The sequence below is a fragment of the Misgurnus anguillicaudatus genome, chromosome 4, assembly GCF_027580225.2.
Source record: "Misgurnus anguillicaudatus chromosome 4, ASM2758022v2, whole genome shotgun sequence".
Classification (NCBI taxonomy): domain Eukaryota; kingdom Metazoa; phylum Chordata; class Actinopteri; order Cypriniformes; family Cobitidae; genus Misgurnus; species Misgurnus anguillicaudatus.
In genome coordinates, this window is record NC_073340.2 from 19962864 (window position 1) to 19984425 (window position 21562).

Here is a 21562-nt window from a genome sequence, read left to right on the forward strand (position 1 = left end):
CACTTCATAAGCAAAAAGTAAACTAATTTTGTTAAAGTTTTTAAGTGCACCCTTTTGGTATATTACCCTGACGACCATCCAATAATGTAGGAAACACGAGCAAACACACTGCTGTTCACACAAACACAACATTTCCTAGGATACGAGGTCAGGATTGTCCGAGTGAATGCCTCTTAAGTGAGCTGGGACTTCACAGTAATGCTCTATCTTGACTGAAACCTGTGAAGAGTGTGTCTGAAGCTCAGATCTTCTGTGTAGCACATAATTACTGAGACCAGACACATGAATGACAGACCTGATGAAACGTCTGCACAACAAAATACATATTCTCTCTAAACAACTGTGAGAAAATACTTGTTTTATGTGATTGGAATACTGTATAGCTACTTAATTTGATATACACAGTAGGAAATGGCTTTTATGACATGCTAGGTCGTATGTTACAAGCTCATTATGTTTTGGTGAATCTAACAAATGTACACGTACATTTAAAGGTTTTACAACAAATACTGTTATGTACATTTTTACACTGCAGTAAAATCGTGCTTAATTTTAATTAAAAAATATTGTTATAGTTCATTAAATGTTTAGGTCTTGATTTGGGGGGTACAAAAAAAGACACAAATACAGGTACGCTCTTGACAGCTTTAAATTCACCCATTTATGGCTAAGAAGTATTAATGGTAACACTTTACAATAAGGTTTATTAGTTAACATCAGATGATGTATTAACTAACATGAACAAACCATGAGCAATACATTTGTTACAGGATTAATTCATCTTTGTTAATGTTGGTTAATAGAAATAAAGCTTTTAATTGTTTGTTTATGTTAGTTCAGTGCATTAACTAACGTTAACAAGATTTTAATAAAGTATTAGTAATTGTTGAAATTAACATTAACAAAGATTAATAAATGCTGTATAAATGCAGTTCATTATTAGTTCATGTTTAACTAATGTAGTTAACTAATGAACCTTATTGTAAAATGTTACCGTATTAATATACTGCACCGTGAATTAAAACAAAATATGTTTTTAGACTCAATAGTACAGTACTAACATGTAAATACTTTTCCTTAAAAAATGTTTCTATGGAAATAATAGAGTTGGTTACAAGGTTAGGGAATCTAAGGTCAAAGGTTATGTTTCCCTAAGTCAGTGTACAGATTTAGAGATGTTATTTGTAGAATGAGACATGTGAGAGGTACAGACTGGTTATTCCTAACCAGAGCAATAAGGGTGTCATCTACCAAGACATCTAATCGAAGACACTAAATACATGATGTGTGTATGTTTGTGTGTTTCCTTTATATACTTCATATTTAACATTCACACAATTATTGTGAAACTTTGTTTTATCTTTATTTTAAAACACTGACTGTGTTTTATTTTAAGTGTTTTTTTTTATAAATTGACCCAATTATTTTTTTTACTTTAAATCGAATTATGTCGGTTAGAAATTAAGTGATATCTCAACTGGTCGAGCACTGCGTTACCAACACAAAAGGTTGTAGGTATGATACCTAGTGAATACACATACAATCTAAAACCTAAAATGCGAGGTTGTTTAAACCCAAAATGCTGGGTTGTTTAAACTCATTGTTGGGTCAAATATAAACATTTTCTGGGTTAATTTCTGGGTTAATTTCAACCCAGCTGCTGGTCTTGTCCCTAGGGCTGTCACAATGATTAAATAATCATCTCATTGCAATTGTTTGACTTTATCGCGATGATTTCAGATCACCACAATGATTGCACATCTCTTCAAAAAACACAAGGGGGAGCTGCAGAGCCTGTATAAACGAGACAGTAGCAGATGATGCTCCTTAACTGACAGTTACAACGCAATTTACACAAATGCTGCAAAACTTTGATAAGCAGTACGAACTGCCAGGTAAAACATACATTTCCAAAACAGCAATTTAAAATTTAGGGAACTGCATTTTTTTGCAGCCACTACAGACATAATTTAATTTAAATAATCACAACAGTTTGTAAAAATTATTTCATGAACAAACAAAAAATGTATAAGAATTAAATGTCAAAGCAATAAAACAGATAATTAATCATCATAATCGCCAAAGTCCTAAAACAGGGAATGAATTGTCATAACCGTCACAATTGATTAGGCAATTAACCGTCAGCCAAATTTCATAATCGTGACACCCCTACTTGTCCCTTTTTGACCTAACGCTGGGTTGAAAATAACCCAGCATTTTTTAGATTGTACTGATAAAATGTACAGATTAAATGCACTGTCATTCCCTTTGGATGAACGTATCTGCCAAATGCATAAATGTAATGTAAATGTATTAATGTGAGTTGGTTTGTGTGAGGGGAAGGGGTTAAAATATCATTAGCCTGGTAAAAAATCAGCGGAAGTTAATGAGACGGCCTCCTAATAGTAATACAAACCTGTCTGTGTTTTGTGTTCATGTTTTGAGGTCACTAAATGATAAGCTCTTACGAATGTGTATGGATGCGTGTTAATGCTGAGAGATTGTCAGAGTGCCTGTAGTTGTAACAAATGTCAAAGAGAATGAATGCAGAGAGAAACAGCTTTAGATAGTTCGCTAAAATGTTTCATGTGTTTGTGCATGTAAGTGCATGTTAGTGTGTGTATGTGTGCGGTGGAGTCCTGACCCCTCATTGTGGTGTGTTAATCACAGCATGGACGACTGTCTGTGAGTCTGCCCGTCTGTCTGGTTAACTTAAACACAGGGAAGGATGAGCACATAAGCATTATATTCAACACATCCCATCCAGATTTACGACTCTGGTGCTATACAGTTTTATAAAAATGTTTAGTGTTGCACTCGCTGCTTTGTAATAAAACATCCGTGTTGATGCACCTTGTCTGGTTTGTCTCAGCTGCATGCTTAATAATATTATGGACATAAGTAAAATGTGCTTGTTAAATGAGATGTTTTACTTGCACAGTGTGTGTATACTCATACAGTGACAGTGTTTATTGTAATTGTGATGTATGTGCTACATGTGTGCTTGTTTATGCACCTGCTTGAGTGTGTGTTTCATTTGGGGTCATAACCACAATAGACCTTGAGGAGTATGTGCTTCACAGTGTTCAAATTATTGATAAATGGGTATTTCATGGGGAAGTGCATACTTTTTTGTGAAAATTGCTTCCAAACAAGGCCGACATGGCAAACTACTGTATAGCATACATTTTTTGGACCAATTATTTAGCTTTTCATTTTGTGACTGCGAAATTAAACACTTCACCTTTAAATGTTTACATTTTCTCCACCCCCAGTCTTGATTTACATCTCCATGAATTTTAGTGTGTCTGAATTTTTGTTAAACAAGTGTGTGTGTGTCTTACCTTCAGAGCAAGACTCGTCGCTGCTGACGCTCAATCTTTCCGCATTGCCTTGGACGTATTTGTTATAGAGTTTGATCCTTAGAGCCCAACTCAAATCTGGCTGCCTGACTGTATTTTTCAGTCGCCGTCGAGCATTTGCAAACCAGTTTGACACCTAAAAAAAGAAGAAGAGTGTTGGAATGACAGTGAGGAAAATGTGACAAATAAATGCCAAAGCAAGCATGAATACTGAGAGAAGATAGTACAGAGGACAGTTACAAAAAAGCTTGTAAAACCATAAAAAAAATTCATTGTAGCTTGCAATTGTTTCACAAATGACAACGCTGGCCTTGATGATATACATGTTATACTCCTGTTTTATCTAAATCCTGTTATTTCTAAGAATGCCTGATATGAAGAGAAAAACAAGCCCACACATACAAACACTTGTGCATGGATTAAATGACCCAGATGCTGTGGAGACATTTATCGGTACACTATGAAACCAGAAAAAAACAACAGTAGGCTTATGTTTACCACACACAGATATCTCAGTTGGGAACATTGTGAATGAAACATTGCATTAATGTTTTTCCAACCGAGATGGTAATGGCTTGGTAGCTTATTCTGGCTTTTGCAACTAACACCTAATAATTTTCTTTTTCCTCTGCACAATGTCTGTCTTTTCGCAATAAAAACAATATTCAGCCTTCTCCATTTAACAGAGACCATTTGATGTTATAGAAGAAAAACCTTTATGCCTGACAGACTCCAAGCAACCTGTGACAGGCGTTGTTCTGTGGCACTCGCTTAAAGTCATGCATTTTTTTGATGTCTGCTTCATATAAAAGATATTAAAAGTTCTCAAAAAGCAAAACCATTTTCCGTTGGATGGCGTTCAATTGAAACACACATAATCCGATGAAATATTGAAATACTCTAACATATTGGTTATTATCTGCATGTGCTGTCTAGATTTTTAGAAAAAATACACTAACAATGACAAAGGTTTTATCTTTGATACTAAGGTTTTGAGATAAAGCATAATAATATCAACGTGTAGATGTTAGTAATTAAGAACCGTGTATAGTTTGTGTTTTTGAGTGACTTTTCTGTATCGCATTGCAGCCTGCTTAGCATTTTGTAAATAAATGGCTCCCTTTCATGACTATTAAAACCAGATTATGTTTTTAAGGTCATCCAGAATAGCATCTTCAGACTGGGGCCATTCTTAACAAAATTTGAAAACATGTTTATGCCTTTGTACACAAAAACGGGGCCTGTGACAGATATGTACACAGAAACTGATACTTATACAAAGACAGGAAGATACACAAAGAGTTGAACACAAGGAATTTAAAAATATGTTATTGCCAAACAATAAATGTATCACCAACCGAGTGTTATGAATTTTTTGGCATTTGCTTTGTTACTAAACACCTGCACCTTCAGCAATCCTGATTTTGTTTGGGGTTAGCAAAGCTACTACTGTAATGTAGGTAAGAAGCTTATGGAGAGGTTGTGGAAAATAAATTGGATCACCTGCACAAGTGTCATTTGTGAGCCAAGTGCGAGAAGGATTTTCTCTGTTTTTGTGGGGTACGGATTGTCCCGGTGCTTGTACAGCCACTGTTTCAAAGGCCGGGCCATGTCCTGCAGAGCTTGCCGTTTATGTCGTACTTTTCCTGGGTTCTGACGAGACCTGTGGAGAAACAATGTGGGTCATTCAGTTTTTAGAGTCACTTAAGAACAGGCAGTCGTGTGGAGAACTGCTCCTTTATAACAGATACAATTCAACATTATACTGGAATCATTTATTACATATTTTACAGAGGTCTTATATTTGAATTCATTGTGGGAGCTTCTTATGCTTGCTCTTTCATTGCCAAATAATGTCAGAAAATGACTTTAGTAAAAACTATTAAAAATAAAAAGTTGTATTAAGTATTATTAATTATTGATATATTATTTATATTTATACTTTAATAATAATTATGTATTATTATTATTATTATTTCTCTACTACTTTATCTGTTTGAATTGGCCGGTAGCAAGGGCCTAAGTTTAACATGTATTTTTATTTATGTGTCCCATTTGCAAGTTAAATGTTGTTTAGTAAGTAAATCATCATTCATCATGGAGCTGAAATAAAAACATATTTCATAGTTAGTAGTTATGTAGTAATTTGTGTGTTTTTTGTAATTGCAATAAGCTTACAGTATTTTACAGTTTCCTTTAGTCAAATTTGGGTCAAATATTACAATTAATTTCAGTCAAATGTTACATTAATTCTCCCACTGAGGGACTCTGACTTCCCCTTTGTTTCCTTAATAATTTATTAATCAGAAAATAAAAAATGAATTTCACAGATTAATCCAACATTTACACAAAAACATTTTTGCATACTCCTACAGAGAGTGACTCAAGTATATGAAGACGCTGACAACTAAATCCCCAAAATGGTAAAATTAAGTTTTACTCAAACATACAGACCATATACACATACAGAAGCTGGATATTTAAACCTGTAGATGTCAGTATGGCGCTGTTATATCACCTTGCATTCTTCCCGAAACCTGACTGCACATTTAACATATTTTTCTCCCGTCCGTGGTTCATGTTCAGCAAATATTTTCCTTGTAACCCAGATCTGTATTAACAGCCTAAAGGTTTTATTCCTCCCTGTTCTTGATATCGGCGACACACACCTCTGTATGTAAATGAACAATTTTCATTAGCAGTGATATTCCCCTGGAGGAGACCCGGCTCTGCTGTAGTGTTATCCTACTGACTCCCCTTACACGCGCAAACGCGCGCGCCAAACTCGCCCGCAGAGGAGGATGTTTGCATGGGGTTTAATTCTAGCAGTTCACAAGACATCGCTTTTAGTGTGTAACTGAACGTCCTAATTATATAAAGCACCACTGTCTGTAAACAGCTTGGTGCGGTGCGCATTGAAGGCTCTGGGTTCGGATATGCACGGAAGGCAAATAAGGGATGGATGAGACACGTTTTTTTCCACTACACAAAAAAAATGATTGACTGGACCACACATACAGTAGGAAATGTTTATTTATTAGAAACAGACCTGGACGTGTTTTAAAATTCGCTGCCGAACACGAATGACCTGACGTGTGCCCGAAACTTAACCATGTGATAATTCAGCACCATCGACAGCGACTTAATTGAATTGTGTTAATTTCCTGCAATTCTCATTTTTTAAAACCACAAAGCATCGTATATCAGAAAAAGAGCGAAGGATTGTAAATTCAAAGCACGTAATTTCTAAAGACAAATAAGCTGTAATGAAACAAAAATGTGTTGAACAATTCGATTACAATCGTTGGTCATTAAATTGTCAACTTTATGTTAAATGTCGTTTGTGCTGTCACATTGTTAGGAAATACATTAATATTGTTTAATACATATCACAAAGTTTAATTAGTGCGTATAGGCTATCAGCATTAGAGTATGCGCATTCTGTCTTTGTTAAGCTATTTATTTAACGATAACAATTATTCAATCATGCAAAATAAATGATGTAACCTACAAAGGAATCATCAGCATCCCATCACTAATCTAAAGTAAAATTAAACAGTTTTTTTCTAACGAAGGACAAAAGTTTCAGACATACCCAGATCTCCTGTGTCGGTTAGCTGAAGTGTCTTTGATGACTTGGCTGCTGGTGAGCAGGTCCGGATGCTGTCCATCGATCACTTCTAAATAATTTCTACTGCTTCTCTCAACTTCACTCGCCTTCTCCTCGAATAAAACCTGGCTGCTTAACTTATTAAACACAATTGTGTTCATCTTTGGTTTATAAGTCCTTCTTTTCCCTGTGTCCGCTGAACGCGCCTCGGCCACAACAGATGTCCTACTCAGTGGAGCCCTTGCGCTCTTGTCAAAATCCTGTGAAAACAGAACAAGCTGAAATTTTGTTGACCGTCACGCTTGAGATATCCCAAACATACTCGTGGAAACCATAATTTTAGGCTACTCTATAGTTTATAATATATTGTAAAATGCGTCCAAAAGTAACTGTCAGACTTCGTGACTGCGCGCACCAAAACAAAGCAGAGACTGAAAACTCAGGGAGCGCGTGAGTCTGAAACATGTCTGAGTATACTGACTGACTGAGGGAAGCGTCTTGAACTAACATCTTTGAAGTAAAATAGCCTACAGCTTATTTGTGGTCGTGCAAACCTGAATAACCCCAGAATAATGAGAAATCAGAATGGCACGTTTTTTGACTCAAAAAGGTTTTATAATAAGTTAATGACACATAATTGCATAAGTGCTTAAAGACAGACATGAGCAAACATAATTTATACTTGAGAATTTTACTAAAACAATGTTTTATGTAAAACATAGGTCTATATTTTACTACAAACATGTTTATTCGCTTATTTCTACTCATTTTATCAACTAGGTCTCATTTCTTTTTCTACACATTAGCCTACAGTTGAAATGTAGAGTATTTATTCTTTTAAAAATAAATTAAATCCTATTAAATTAAATATAAAGATAAACAACGTTATTAAATAGACAGACCTATGTTGCACCTTTGAAACATGCCACAGTAATGAGAAATAAACCAACAAATCTAATATATATTCAACTTTAAAAGTCATTTCTTTCCCACATTGAACTATCACTCACTGACCAAGTGCAACATAGTTAATTGAACGTGACACAACACGATTACATTACGTGAAAACACGTAATAGTCATAACAGTAAAATATAGGGTAACTGACTGTACCTTAAAAGCTCCCCTTCTGCGTCTTTCTGTGAAGTGTAATCCAGTTTCCAGTTTCCCATTCCCCTCTCACATGTTCCCTGCTCTAAGATCCTATGCGCAAACCGCACGAGCCGCTCTCGCCTCAACGCTTTATTCACGCGCACCCGGGAACCTGAATAAACGACTCGTCTCGTGTTTCCCAGCTAAGCCGCTCAGACGGCGAACATAACGTGATTGTTTTATGCCGGTTCCGCGGCCCGGCAGGGGGAGGCTACCGGGAGACAGGCAGTGCAACAGTGTATTCCCTTGTGCGGATTCAAGTCTGGATCGCTTCCATCACCCTACTGCACGATAGTTGTATAAAGTTACTAATATCAGACAGAGCTGGTGTGACTGGACGCAGTTTATCAGAAGCAGCTTGACTTGAATCTAATGTGGAAAACAGTTACAATTTCCCCCTCGGACACATTTAAGGATAAAAATTGAGATCGTTTGTTGAATAGAAATGTAATATACAGTTGTAGTGAATAAATAAACACATTTAGGCTTGATGCCTATTCCTGATGCTGATCTATACTTAACTTAAATGTGCCAATTTAAATCCAGCAGGTTGTTATTGCTAAATAAACCCAGATAGTGACCCAGTGAAACTACTTAAATAATTGGACAAGAATTGAGCAGATCAAATGAAAAAGCTGCTAAACGCCACCAGAGTCAAAAATGAGATGATGTTGACTGAAAGCTGCAAGTGTTACGCCCAGTGGTGTAGTGCAGGGTATACGCAGGTATACGGAGTATACCCACCTCTTTATTTGATGGCATGGGGTATACCCACTTCTACTGGGGGCATACATTAAAAGTATACCCACTTCTACTGGGGGCATAAATTAAGAGTATACCCACTTCTCCAGACTGAGACCACTACACCACTGGTTACGCCCCATTCAGACAGCCAACGACAAGCAGTAGGAGAGCGACGCAATCTCATTCATTTCAATGGAAACCTGGCGACTTCCGGCGACACGAGTGAAAGGGACCGTTGGCGACCGTATGGGTGTGTCCAGCGACGCGAGAAAGTTAAGAAAAGTTTAACTTTATGCAAATGTCGAGCGACTTTCGGGAGCGACTATTAATGAGAACAAAGCAGTGGAGTTCACGTCATCCTTCTCTCGTCAGTTAGGCCTACTGGCGTGGATGGTATTCATTTGTTTATGACAAGCAGATTTAGAAACAGGTTTCCACTGAAATGAATGAGATCGCGTCGCTCTGCTACTGCTTGTCGTTGGCTGTCTGAATGGGGCGTAACATCGCTGGCTGTCTGAACGAGGGGTTATGCGTTCATTTAATACTTTCGCTTCAAATCCACTTAATCTCGGCCTCAGGGCATTCAGAAATACTGGTTTGTTGGCAGAATCCATTAAGAGTCTGACAAAATTTAAATATTAGCTCATTTGTAACTAATTCAAATCTGCGGAGCATTAAACATGCAGGCCAGTCGCAGTGCCCGGATGACCACCGTTTTACCTGAGACGTCTGGAAACTCATGACTGACCAATCAGAATCAAATGTAGTAATAAAACAAAATAATTATTTTAATACAGCTAATTTGGAAACCAAAAACGTATTTTAATCGTGATTTTATCCAGCTCACCGTCACGCAATTACGTACGTCACAAAATTTCGTGAGTGTTTTCCGTGACACTCCAATACTAACCAACTGCAGAAGCGCAGAAACATACTGAGACTGACAGCCCCAGCCTGACAATCTGAGGCCGGAAGTGGGCATTTTAATAATTCTCCGTCCATCTCCGGTCTGAGATTACAACTCCGCCACTTCCGGCCTCAGACTGTCAGGCTGGGGCTGTCAGTCTCAGTATGTTTCTGCGCGTCTGCAGTTGGACCTATCTCCGTATTTCTGTGAACGTCACTGTCACGTATTTGTTACTCAACTGTTTTGTCCTATTTTCAAACCATTGACGCTTCAGTTTAGGGTTAAATTTGGTGTTTGCGTTAGGAAGTCACTTTAAGTATTGGTTTATACCTTTTTTATTATTTATTGTCGCCTGGCATTAGGGTTAGAGTTTGTTTAGGTAAGGATGTCATTTTATGTAAATCTAACCCTAACCAAAGCGACAATGATAAGAAAATAGGACAAAACAGTTGAGTATCAAATACGTGACAGTGCAACGTTCTCAGAAATACGTGACATGTTCACGCAAAGAGGCGGAAAAACGTGTCACTGTCACGGAAAACAATCACGAAATTATGTGACTATACAGGGTTGCAGCATCACAAAATCGCACAGGTGGTTTTGCTCCCTGTAATAACTTTGACTTAACGGAATTCTGAGTTCTTCTCGTTCACCAAAAACGCTGACTTTTCTAGAACAGATAATCCCTAGAGACCTCATTTTATCGTCTTAACATTTGAGAGCGGAATCACTTCATTGAACAACCAAATTCTTTTCCAAACAGCGTTACCGAGGTCTACAATTACTTTCTATTCCAGTTTACTTTAAGAACCTCTATAAACCGATATATAAACAAATTAATTACATCAACGCCATATGTGCGACGCTTTATCTGGAGATGTAGCGTGCTGAGGAAACGCTGTTTGCGTGAGCTCCCTCGCGAGCATCGATTCTGGTACCCTCTCATTTTCTTAAATTACACTACTTACACATCACATTGAATGCCATTGACTGTGTCTTTCGGGTTTATTCAGGGTAGTGTTTGGAGGTGAAGTGACTAAGCTCAGAGGCACATGTGCGCTCCTTACGCCTCATATAATTGGCGCGTTGCTTTTATTTGGGTCTATTTTTACCTATTTAATTAAGAAACTCGCCCGGACATCAGCCGGGTGACTCACACCCCTCGTGAATTTAATTCACGGAGAGAAAAAGAAAGTGTTGCACGACCACTAACGACCAGAGAAATCATGTCCTTTACAGTCCCCTGTATATCATGGTTCACACAGTGGTACTGTATCTCGATGGTAACCATGAAGGTTTATTCTTGTTTACCTCCGTCCTCCAGGTTATCATATCACCCTGTGGTTTATGCCATTGGATCCCACTGCTTTAAGGTGTGGTCGGAGGGAGAGATAATGTGCACTGTGAACCTCAGTGGTAATGACCTTTAAATGCACTTCACCAGTCTGGTGTTTTGGGTGTTAAACTCTGTGTCTTATTTAAGCATCATTTTATTTAGTTCAGCTTTATTTGTACCACACTTTTAACAATGGAAATTATCACAAAGTCGTGAAGGATTCAGCAGCTCATGTGTTTTTTGGATAAATGCAAGTCTATTCTAAAGTTGAGCTTATGCTGTCACTAAGATTGAGTTATTTCTCTTGTAAGGAAGAGTGTGCGAGTGTGTATTGTAATTAGGCTTTGACAGTAAAATATAGAAGCAGAATGATTTGGAAACAGATTTTTTTAAACTAAACCCCAAGTGTTTCTCATATACTCTACTACTTTTCCTTTTCGGCTAAAGCATTAAACTTCTGTTTTTTAATGCAACAAATTACCACAACAACATCTGCATAAAACAACAATTAAGTGTTTATGTGAAATAACCCAAACTCCGCAGAGGACAGACAAAGATTTGATGACAAACCAGATGTTTTATTTAACTAAATGGTAAATACCACATGACTGGATGGTTTAGCATGTGACCTTGTGTTAAGGAACAGTATGTACAGTAAGAAATTTATATCAATTAATCATAAAATGGCCCTGATAAGTCACTAGACATTAAGAAATCATGTTCATTTCAAATACTTATATCACTGACAACAGTGGTCCGACCAGGATATTGTCATTTAAAAAGTGGAGTTGAGGCTGATTTTTATGTTGTCATGTTTTGGTCTGATGCGCCACCCTCCTTCTATCTACCAATCACGAAGTTAGTAGTATTTCGGCATACAGGTTGCCAACTCTCCTCTAGTTACCACTGCTGCAGCTACGAACGTGTTGATAAAAATGTTTAATGTTATGAATCCGAAATGCGTCGTGACAAAGTATAGGAGATGCCTTTGAACAAGGGGAAGAATTTGAGTATTGAACGTTATGCCTTCTCCATAGTAGCATTGCACTGCGTGCACAATTATTAAAAAACAATATGGATTGAGAATGATTTTATACAAAGTCTGATGGAATATCAATATTTCTCATATGTAGTACGTTTGTGGACACAAACTGCAAATGGATGTTATATTGTGAACGCTTGGCATGAAGATTGCCCTCGCGTGACGTTATGCCTTCTTCATAGTAGAATCGACCTGCGTGCACAATTATTGAAAAACAGTATGGATTGAGGATATTTTTATACAAAATCCGATGGAATATCAATATATGAATGTATTCATAATATAATACATAATAATATGTTATATGTTTGTGGACAAAAACTGCAAGTGGATGTTATATTGTGAACGTTTGGCATGGAGAGGTCGAGTCTGGAGTTATTATGGACGTGCTGTTTCAAAATAAAGGTATGATGTAATTTTATGTATGAACAATTCAGATATGACCTCGTTGCATTAAATTTATTATTAATTTTGCTAGAGATTTTTTTTCCATGAAAGAGCACTTTGTAATGATATGGCATGACAAGTTTAATACCCTTCTTCATCAATGTGATACATTGTAAATTTAATAGTTTGTAAACAAAGACTTGTCGGGCTAAAAAGGTTTAAAAGAAAAAAAAAAACGTAATTTGAAGGACTCGTCACTTTCCATTGGAAGCTTCTTGTCGCAACCAGTACGTTCCTGTTGGATCCTGCAGCCTATACTATCTGGCAACCTCAAGTCAGGGCGGAAGGGAATGGGATACACTACTCTACAGTAATTTGAAAGTAATTGCAGTACCATTTTTGATCACCATCCTTCATACGGTTCCTTTAATGTCCAAAAAGATCTGACTCACCATTCTAACATAACACAATGATCAGAAAGACGGATCAGGGCTAAATTTAACAGGTAATCCTTGTGCCGCCCCACAGGCTGCACTCTTACACACACGCACGCACGCACGCACGCACGCACACACACACACACACACACACACACACACATACACACACACACACACTAAGGGTTCTCATTTCCTGAAATTACCTACTTGTCAACTTGTCTACTCATTAAAATCTTAAATCCCATTGACTGCCTGTTCTGATGGCTTTCCGGGTGTCATTATTATATAGTCCCCATTTAACTGACATTTTCACACTGGCCACAAGCCTTAAATAGGAAGTTAAGCAGTGACTGAAAGCTTTGCTGTTAGGGCCACTTAAAAAAGCCACAGACAAGATTTGTTAAAATCATCTGGCGTTTCGTGGAAAATATATGACTGTTGAACAGTTACAGAATCTTTTTAATGTTTTTTAAATGTACAAATCAGAGTATTTCCACACATATATTAAAACAATCACTGTGTCTAATCTAAATGGCATTTGTGTCTTTCAACCTAAAAAAAAACGAATTGTGTCAAGCTGCTGGTTAATTTTTTCTCTTTTTCTTTTAAAGACGGCTTCCTAAAATACATCAATGCCTGTGAAGTATGCGTGTTGTGTTTTGTTTAGTAATCTACTGGGTCGCCTGGCTCTGTGTTTTGGCATGGTGTTATCTTTTCAGGTTGCAGTGTTTTGAGAGGTAATGCGGTTCCTTTTTTGAAGTGGGTGCTTATGCGTGTGGTTGGCGTATCGAGGTTGGACGCTTCGTGACCTCATATTAAGAGAATTGTGTGCATGTTGAAAGGGCAGGGTTTATTTTAGATTTGAGGAGAACAAAGGAACTCCAATATAACATTAAAGATACATTTAGCACATTTAGACATGGTTTCATTACGTGATTTACAGATATAATATAGCAGTACATAAAGTATTTCAAAACCCATATTGGCAGCACTTTGGTGGTTGTTTGATATATCGGGTCTGATCGCTTACCACCTCCTTTTCCTGCGGTGTAAAAATCCAAAGCGAAAAGCTCTTATTACAGATATTAAGCAGCAAAAAACAGATAATCATCAGCAGTTGGCCTGCTGCTGTACTCCCTCTGTCTGTCTTTTTTAGTCTCGGTCTCTCTGCTTTAAACCTCACTCCCCCCTTCTTTCTCTCACCCATGTTGGGTGCTGAGAACTTGATGAACACATCCTGATGAAAAGTCAAGGATAATATCATTCTTGGTCCAAAGCCACAAGCCTCCCAAGTAGGTTTAAATCCAAGAAAGAAGCCTGTATAGGCTGCTTCAGATCTTATATATGTTTGCACTGATGCATTTGGTTGGTATCATGCTTTTAACTCATTAATTGTATACAGTTGGATCTAGTCCTTAAAGTATGCATGAAATAAAAATGGACAATTAAGGAGTTCGGATGCAAAACGCTCTTAGGGGGCGTGCACATCAAAACTTTTATGCCCGTGGCCGTCGCATGTTTTCAATTGTTTCCAATGGAAGCGTGGCTTTTTTCCAAAAAGCCAGCAGCTGGCGGATTTTTTCCGTGCTGAAAGCCGGCACTCAGCGTTTTTTTTGCGCTCATCGAGAGTTGAAAGAGATTCAACTTTAGGTAAAAAGCTCCGCTCGTCAATGTCAGTTCTCACACGGCCGTTCAATCACAGTGGAGGAGGGGCGGGACAAGCATCACAGCAACCAACCGGCTCACAGCTCAAGTATCACAGCTACCAAAGTGCTCAGTTGAAGAAAGCTGGCTCTCAGGTGAAAAAACAGGCAGGATTCGTCCTTGGACGGCCGTGTGAGAACTGACATTGACGAGCGGAGCTTTTCACCCAAATTTAAATCTCTTTTGCTAAGTGCTGAGTGCGGAAAAACCGCAGAGCGCCGACTGTTTTGAAAAATGCTGCGCTTCCATTGAAAACAATTGAAAACATACGCCGGCCGCGGGCTCTAAAGCTTTGGTGTGCCCGCCCCCTTATGCTGGGTTTACACCAGCCGCGGTAGAGGCAAAAAACGCGATTAGGCATCCTGCGGCGATTAGGCATGGCGCGTGCCGCGGGATACAGGCGAGTTGAAAAATCTGAACTTCGGCACATTTCCGCGCCATGTTAACCAATCAGGACCTTGCTGTAGTAGTGACGTGATTACAGGAAGCAAGCAGAGTCTCAGCAGAGTCGCAGAAGCCCCTCCCATGACGCGAATGTCCGCGTTAATGTCTCGAATGACGAGAATATCACGCGCGAATTAAGAGAGTACACTCAAATGTTGAAGTGTCCAACTACGCGCGAATAGCGCGTTTTTGCCGCCTCTACCGCGGCTGGTGTAAACGCAGCATTAGTGTGTCTGACATGCTTTTTTGTAATTGAGCATTTTTATCAGGTTCTGAGGTTTAATCATTTCACTTTAATGACAATAAAAAGTAATTTCATTGGTATTTAACTAATTCGACTGTCTTTCGCTGCAAAACCCTCTAAGTGCATGCAAACATTTTGTCAAAAAATCTCCACTTCTAAAAATAAATCCACTTCTGGACAAGACATAGTGAACGTGTGCAAAATCACTACTGCAAATAATGAAAGTCAAAATCTAAGATTAATTTAAGAAACTGAACCACACATTAGGGGCCGCTGTGATCCATATGGCGGCCACATTCGGGTTGTATTCAGGTCCAAGTACTCAAGGGAACCAAGTTTGAATGTGATCCACGATTGTTTTGTGCCCTTGCAGGACGTTGCTGAAAAATCAACGTGCCGTTAAATGGATTCTGCCAATAAACTGGTATATTTTTGTATGGCCTGAGGCTGGGAGTAAGTGGATTTGAAGTGAAAGTATTTGATAAATGTATACTACCCTATCTCACCGCAAGTCGTGTTATAGTCACAAAATATTTGTTTAATTTATTCATGTTCAGGACATGATTTTCCGTTTTTTTCGTGTCATTCAGCCCAAATTTCTACAAATAGTTTTCATGTCCGTGGCACGACTTTTTTCCAGTGTCATTTTATGTATTGTTTTCCCATTGTTTTTCCTATTTTAAAAACAATGGGAAAAAATGATAATAAAGAAAATGACACAAAAAAAGGCATTTTTTTAATAGAAATTTGTGCTGAGTGACACGAAAAACACATTCGTGTTCATTGCAGGAAAAAAAACAGAAAATCATGTCCTGACTCATGAACATGAACAAACTGATCAAATATTTTGTGATTATAACACGACTTGCCGTGAGGTTGTATACTATGTGCCGAGAGCATTCGGTCAAACTATACATTACAAAATTAGACAGGAAAGAACATAACAATTCGGTTTTACAATAAATATGGAAAATGTTGACATGTTTTATTACATGACAGGGTTAACTCATAATATGTTAATATACCTGTGTGCATGTGTACTACAAGCGTTCTGTCCCCTTAAAAAATAATCTCCGTGTACTTTAAAGAGTTTGTTACCATAAGCACAGCCTGTCAGTCCCAATTCAGTCTTTATTAAAATTGTTGAGCTCTTTATAAGGGACAGGTCTGTAAGCCGACCCAGACACTGTGGTATTTGCGCAGACATTTCACTGTTTATTTATTGTTAAGCCAGCTAGTTATTTACACTTTATGGATGGGAACATCAGAACTCATTTAAGGCAATGAAACCATTTAAGAGAAAAAGAAACGGAGGGAGGAAATTAGAGGGAAGGAGCTGAAAAGAGGGCAGGGAGAAAGATAGAGTGAGCAATTCAAACCATCTAGCTACGCAAAGGCATTACAAGACATTTTTAACCTTTGCGAACGTATTACATTTTGAGGGTTTGCAACCACAAAAGTACGGAAACTTAACACTTAGTTGCAACATACTGAGCAAACTCGGTCCTCTACATCTTCAGGTGTGTGCGTGTGTGTGAAACCAAAGGAAAAAAGAAAACAAGGAAAGCTGAAGCACTGAGCCTGTGGATCTTTGGTCTGTCTGCTATGTCTAGGAAACTAAAAGCATGCACACACTTTCAGGGTGCTTTAACAGCAGTGATGCTCTGCTCCCATTTTGGCATTTTATTAAAACACAGCAATTCTTACACTGTTGGGGTAAGCAAAGCCACTTCTGATATTTGGAAGAGAATTTTACTAGTCATTAATTTCTTCATGAAATATTTTAACAAACTGCCTAAGGAGCTGCGGGAACACTGCACTTCAAACAGTCGAGTTTCATTTTCTTGAAAAATATCACACGCACTTAAATCGTTCCATTCCACCACAAGCTTAAATAAACACACTGAATTATGATTTGATACAAATAAAGCTATATTCAACGTAATTGAATCAAAATCTAATAAGGAAACACTTTCTGGTTGTTGTGATGGGGTCGGTTTTCTTGGTAAGGGCAGAGATGGAGGTTTAGGTGAGGCATGATGTCTTCTGACCACAACATTTCTCCACATTTTTCTCCTCTTGCTATTTTCCTAGTATTAAGGCAAAACTTCTAAGTATGTGTGTGTGTAAGTGGTAACAGTCTTTCTCATAGTGGGTGACAAACCTTCTCATTAGCTTTGAATAATTTCCCTGATCAGATAACAGACCCTCAAGTCATTTGTGTAAGTATATGTGGGTACACATGTACATTGTTTTAAAGTGCTTTAATGAGCCATAGAGAACGCAGCACTTTTTCTTTTATTCGGCGGATGTGAGCAACACACATCATTTCAGGTACCCCACACCATACTAACAGTACAGTTAAGCTCGATGTATAGTATAGACATGAACATACACGCAAGGCCGAACGCACAGGCTTTCAAGTATAGTTTGCAACATGCACATACTTTTCTATTGACGAATATTGCATCACCCGCACTGTACCCTCACGTACATGTAAATAAATGGACTATACTTTGGCCTTTAGATATGAAGGAGATTTATAAAGCTGAATCAGGATTTGAACAGGTTTAGGCAGTGCTGTTGTAATATTTCTGTAATGTAGGGAGACTAGAAAAAAAGACTAACATATGGCCTGCTTGTAAATCATATTTATTTTTGGTGTTCATTAAAGGCGCAGTGTGTAAATTTTAGCAGCATCTAGTGGTGAGGTTGCGAATTGCAACCAACGGCTTAGTCCACTGCTCACCCCTGGCTTTTGAAACACATCGAGAAGCTACGGTAGCCGCCACCAGACAAACATGTCATCGTCGGAGACAACTTAGTAAAAAAATGTCCGTTAAGGGCTTCTGTAGAAAAATGGCGGCACAAAATGGCGACTTACATGTAAGGGGACGCCCGGTGTATAAAAAGGTCTCATTCTAACGTAATAAACACATAACAGTTCATTATGAAAAGGTCTTTATACACCCCTGATAATATAGTATTGTATATTATTTAGCATTTCTGTCAAGAGATCCTTCTAAAAATTACACACTGCACCTTTAAGTTGTATGAAAACAATGGTTCTCATTTAGAGACTTTTAGTTTGGTATGTTGAAGTAAACTACACTTAGCAGTATGTGATAGACTCAACACAGGGGAATCAAGTATGACAAAATGCACAGCCACAGAAAAGCAGTTCATGTGATTCAGCTTGATATTAAAGGGATAGTTCACTTAAAAATTTAAATTCTATCATCATTTACTCATCCTCATGTTGTTCTAAACCTGTATGAATTACTTTTTTCTGATGAACACAAAAGATGATATTTTGAGAAATTATGGTAAACAAACAGCATATAGTGACCCTAGACTTCCATAGTAGGAATAAAAGATGATGGAATTTAAATGATGTAAGTGAATGATTTCACTCTTACATGATGTGACCTGTATGATGTTTGGTGTCTTCTATTGCATTGCAAAATGCACTGTAAAAATACTTTGCTGCCTTAAATTTTTTTGTTGAATCAACTCGGACTTACAAGTCATTTCAACTTACTTTTATTTATCTTGACTAGAGATGAGTTGTTATAACTACAGTTGAGTTGTTATAACTTATAAAATGAAGTTGACTTTTCTCAACTATATTTTATAAGTTGTGACAACTCATCTCTGTTGACATGACTTGTAAATCTGAGTTAATTTAACAAAAAATGTTAAGACAGCAAAGTAATTTTTACAGTGTGGTAAACATCCAAATACTGTACTGTATATCTGATATCTGATGGAGTTCCCAACTGAGGAAAGTAAAGTGTGTCGGTTGCACATTTACACAACATACTTAATACATTGAGAACCTGGACAAGTTGAATTTACTTTTAAAAAATGGAGGAAAGTTATTGCCCTAAAAAGTTACTAAAACAAGAGTACATTTAACTTAAAACTTTTAGTTCAGCAATCTTAATTTACGTTGATTTAACTTGAAATTATTTGTTATACTGTAGCAATTGTTCTGTCCAACATGAGTTCAAAGATTTTTTTATTACATTTACTGTTATAAATGGTATTATAACACAAAATACGACTGACTGTCAGTTTTTGACATGCCTGGGGTCTCATTTATAAAGCGTGCAAACACACAAACAGGTCTGAAAACGTGCGTACGCCAGTTCCAACACAAAGGTTGTGATCTATATAAAACAAACTTAATGGGAGAATGGGGTTGCAGGGTGGGATCCGAGGATAATTAATTTATGTACACTTGCAGGTGATTTGTGATTTATAAAGTTTGTTTTATAAGTCTTAATATTTTTAGCGAATGTCATTTTTGGCTTTTGTCTGTACGTAGACTTTTAGTGAGGATCCTACGCACGGTTTTATAAATGAGAGCCCTGGTCATTACTGTGGAGAAGACTATAAAATGTGCAGAACAGGGATCAAATCATGCACTGTAAGTAAACACTGATCACCTGAATGGTGACTTCACAAAATTATCATTTACAACAACAAGAACTTAAACCTATATGACATTTTATTAACAAATATTTAAGTTCTTATCAGTTCTTATTCTGTGAAAAAGCATAAATAATCAAAATATTCAGGAACAAAGGATTATGTGTATTCCTCACAACATGTACTGACCATTTTAATTTCATTTCACTTGAATGTTTTAATTTAATGAATTTTACACTTAAATGTTAAATGAACTAAGATTCTTTAGTAACACTTTCCAATAAGGTCTCATTTGTTAACATTAGTTAGTGTATTAACTAACATGAACTAACCATGAGCAGTACATTTATTACTGTATTTGTTAATCTTTGTTAACATTAGTTAATAAAAATACAGGTGTTCATGGTTTGTTCATGTTAGTTCACAGTGCATTAATGTTAACAAGACTTGAATAATGTATGTGCAAATTTACATTAACAAAAATAAAAAATAAATGCTTTATAAATGCAGTTCATTATTAGTTCATGTTCATGTAGTAAACTTATGTTAACTAACAAACCTAATTGTGATTCTTTTAAGTATCATGTCCAAAACTCAAAATATAAATTGATGTACTTTAAGTAAAGGCAATATCTGGGTTAAGGGTGTAGAAATTGTGTTACCAAAAAAACATGTAACTTGGCTGCCTTCAAATCGTGAGTTGATAAATTTTTTTGAGTCAACTAATATTTTTAAGTTGAATCAACTCAAAATTTGTCAATTCAGCAGAAAAGTTTGCCGTTCTCCCTCTGTTTACAGAAGGGAGGTGAGCGCACGTAAACGCGCCAATGACGTATGGTGTCTGCGTGAACAAGCTGTGCGGTGTGCATTCAAATTACGCTTACAAATGAGGGACAAAAAAGGCAACGTCCGTTTGGACCGAGATCTATGATTGGTCGAACATTATTTGGTCCTACGCCTTTCACAGATTACATAAATTTCTACAAGTTGAAGTAATTGAAGTAATTTTACAGTGTAGTAATGTTTTTAGATATATTTTATTCTTGTGAAAAATATTAATAATTATTACATATTAATAAATCCAAAGTCATTTTTTAGAGGCCAATCAGAAACAGAAATAGTTACGCAAGGTACTGTAATGTCTGAACATTTTCATATTTTAGAGTGCGCTGCTGGCAAACAAATTTCCATTGCTTTTTCCGCTAGTTTGTGTAATTGTATTTTTGCTTGTTTGGTTGATTTGGTAAGAAAACAACTGGGAAAGTATTAGACACTGGAGTAATAATGATAATATAAAACATGATTATTTTTAAGGATTGTGTTTTATAGGTCTGTCTAAACGGAGGGAACACTGCTGCTGGACCGTTGAGGTGGTCTCATTTTCTTTATACACACTGCAAAATTAATGAGGACATTAATAGGAGCCATTTCTATATTTTTGCAATAACAAATAATAAAGCATAATAACGCATCAGGGATTGCTTATGTCTGTACACAATCATATTTACTCATTTATAAACCTGAATGGATCTAGTGCTGCAGAGTTCGAAGGTTTGACCATACGTCACTATTTATGAACAATATATCAAGTTTGGATGCTTTGTAGGTTTTACTTGCTCTAAATGTTTGTGTATGTGGTCTTGTACTTATGTCAGCATAACTCTTGTGTTTTTTAGCTTAAAAGACCAACTCTTTCTTTGGAAAAGTTTAGACAAGAAAAAAAAAGGCGAATCCTTTTGCATTAAGCTCCCCTTATT

At 37.1% G+C, this 21562-nt stretch overlaps 1 protein-coding gene across 2 annotated transcripts in view; it reads right to left on the bottom strand.

Annotated features, from left to right (window-relative positions):
- mkxa (mohawk homeobox a) overlaps positions 1-8381 on the bottom strand; it is a 37624-nt gene extending 29243 nt beyond the window's left edge. Inside the window, exons 1-4 of one of the 2 annotated variants that reach the window (XM_055176397.2) lie at positions 8085-8381; positions 6958-7232; positions 4866-5025; positions 3345-3498 (exon numbers count right to left, since the gene is read on the bottom strand). In XM_055176397.2, coding sequence (XP_055032372.1) covers positions 3345-3498; positions 4866-5025; positions 6958-7133 — 490 coding nt within the window. In that variant the 5' untranslated portion in view covers positions 7134-7232; positions 8085-8381. The remainder of the gene's footprint in view (positions 1-3344; positions 3499-4865; positions 5026-6957; positions 7233-8084) is intronic. The other variant, XM_055176398.2, reaches the window with a different exon arrangement.
- Positions 8382-21562: the final 13181 nt, after the last annotated feature.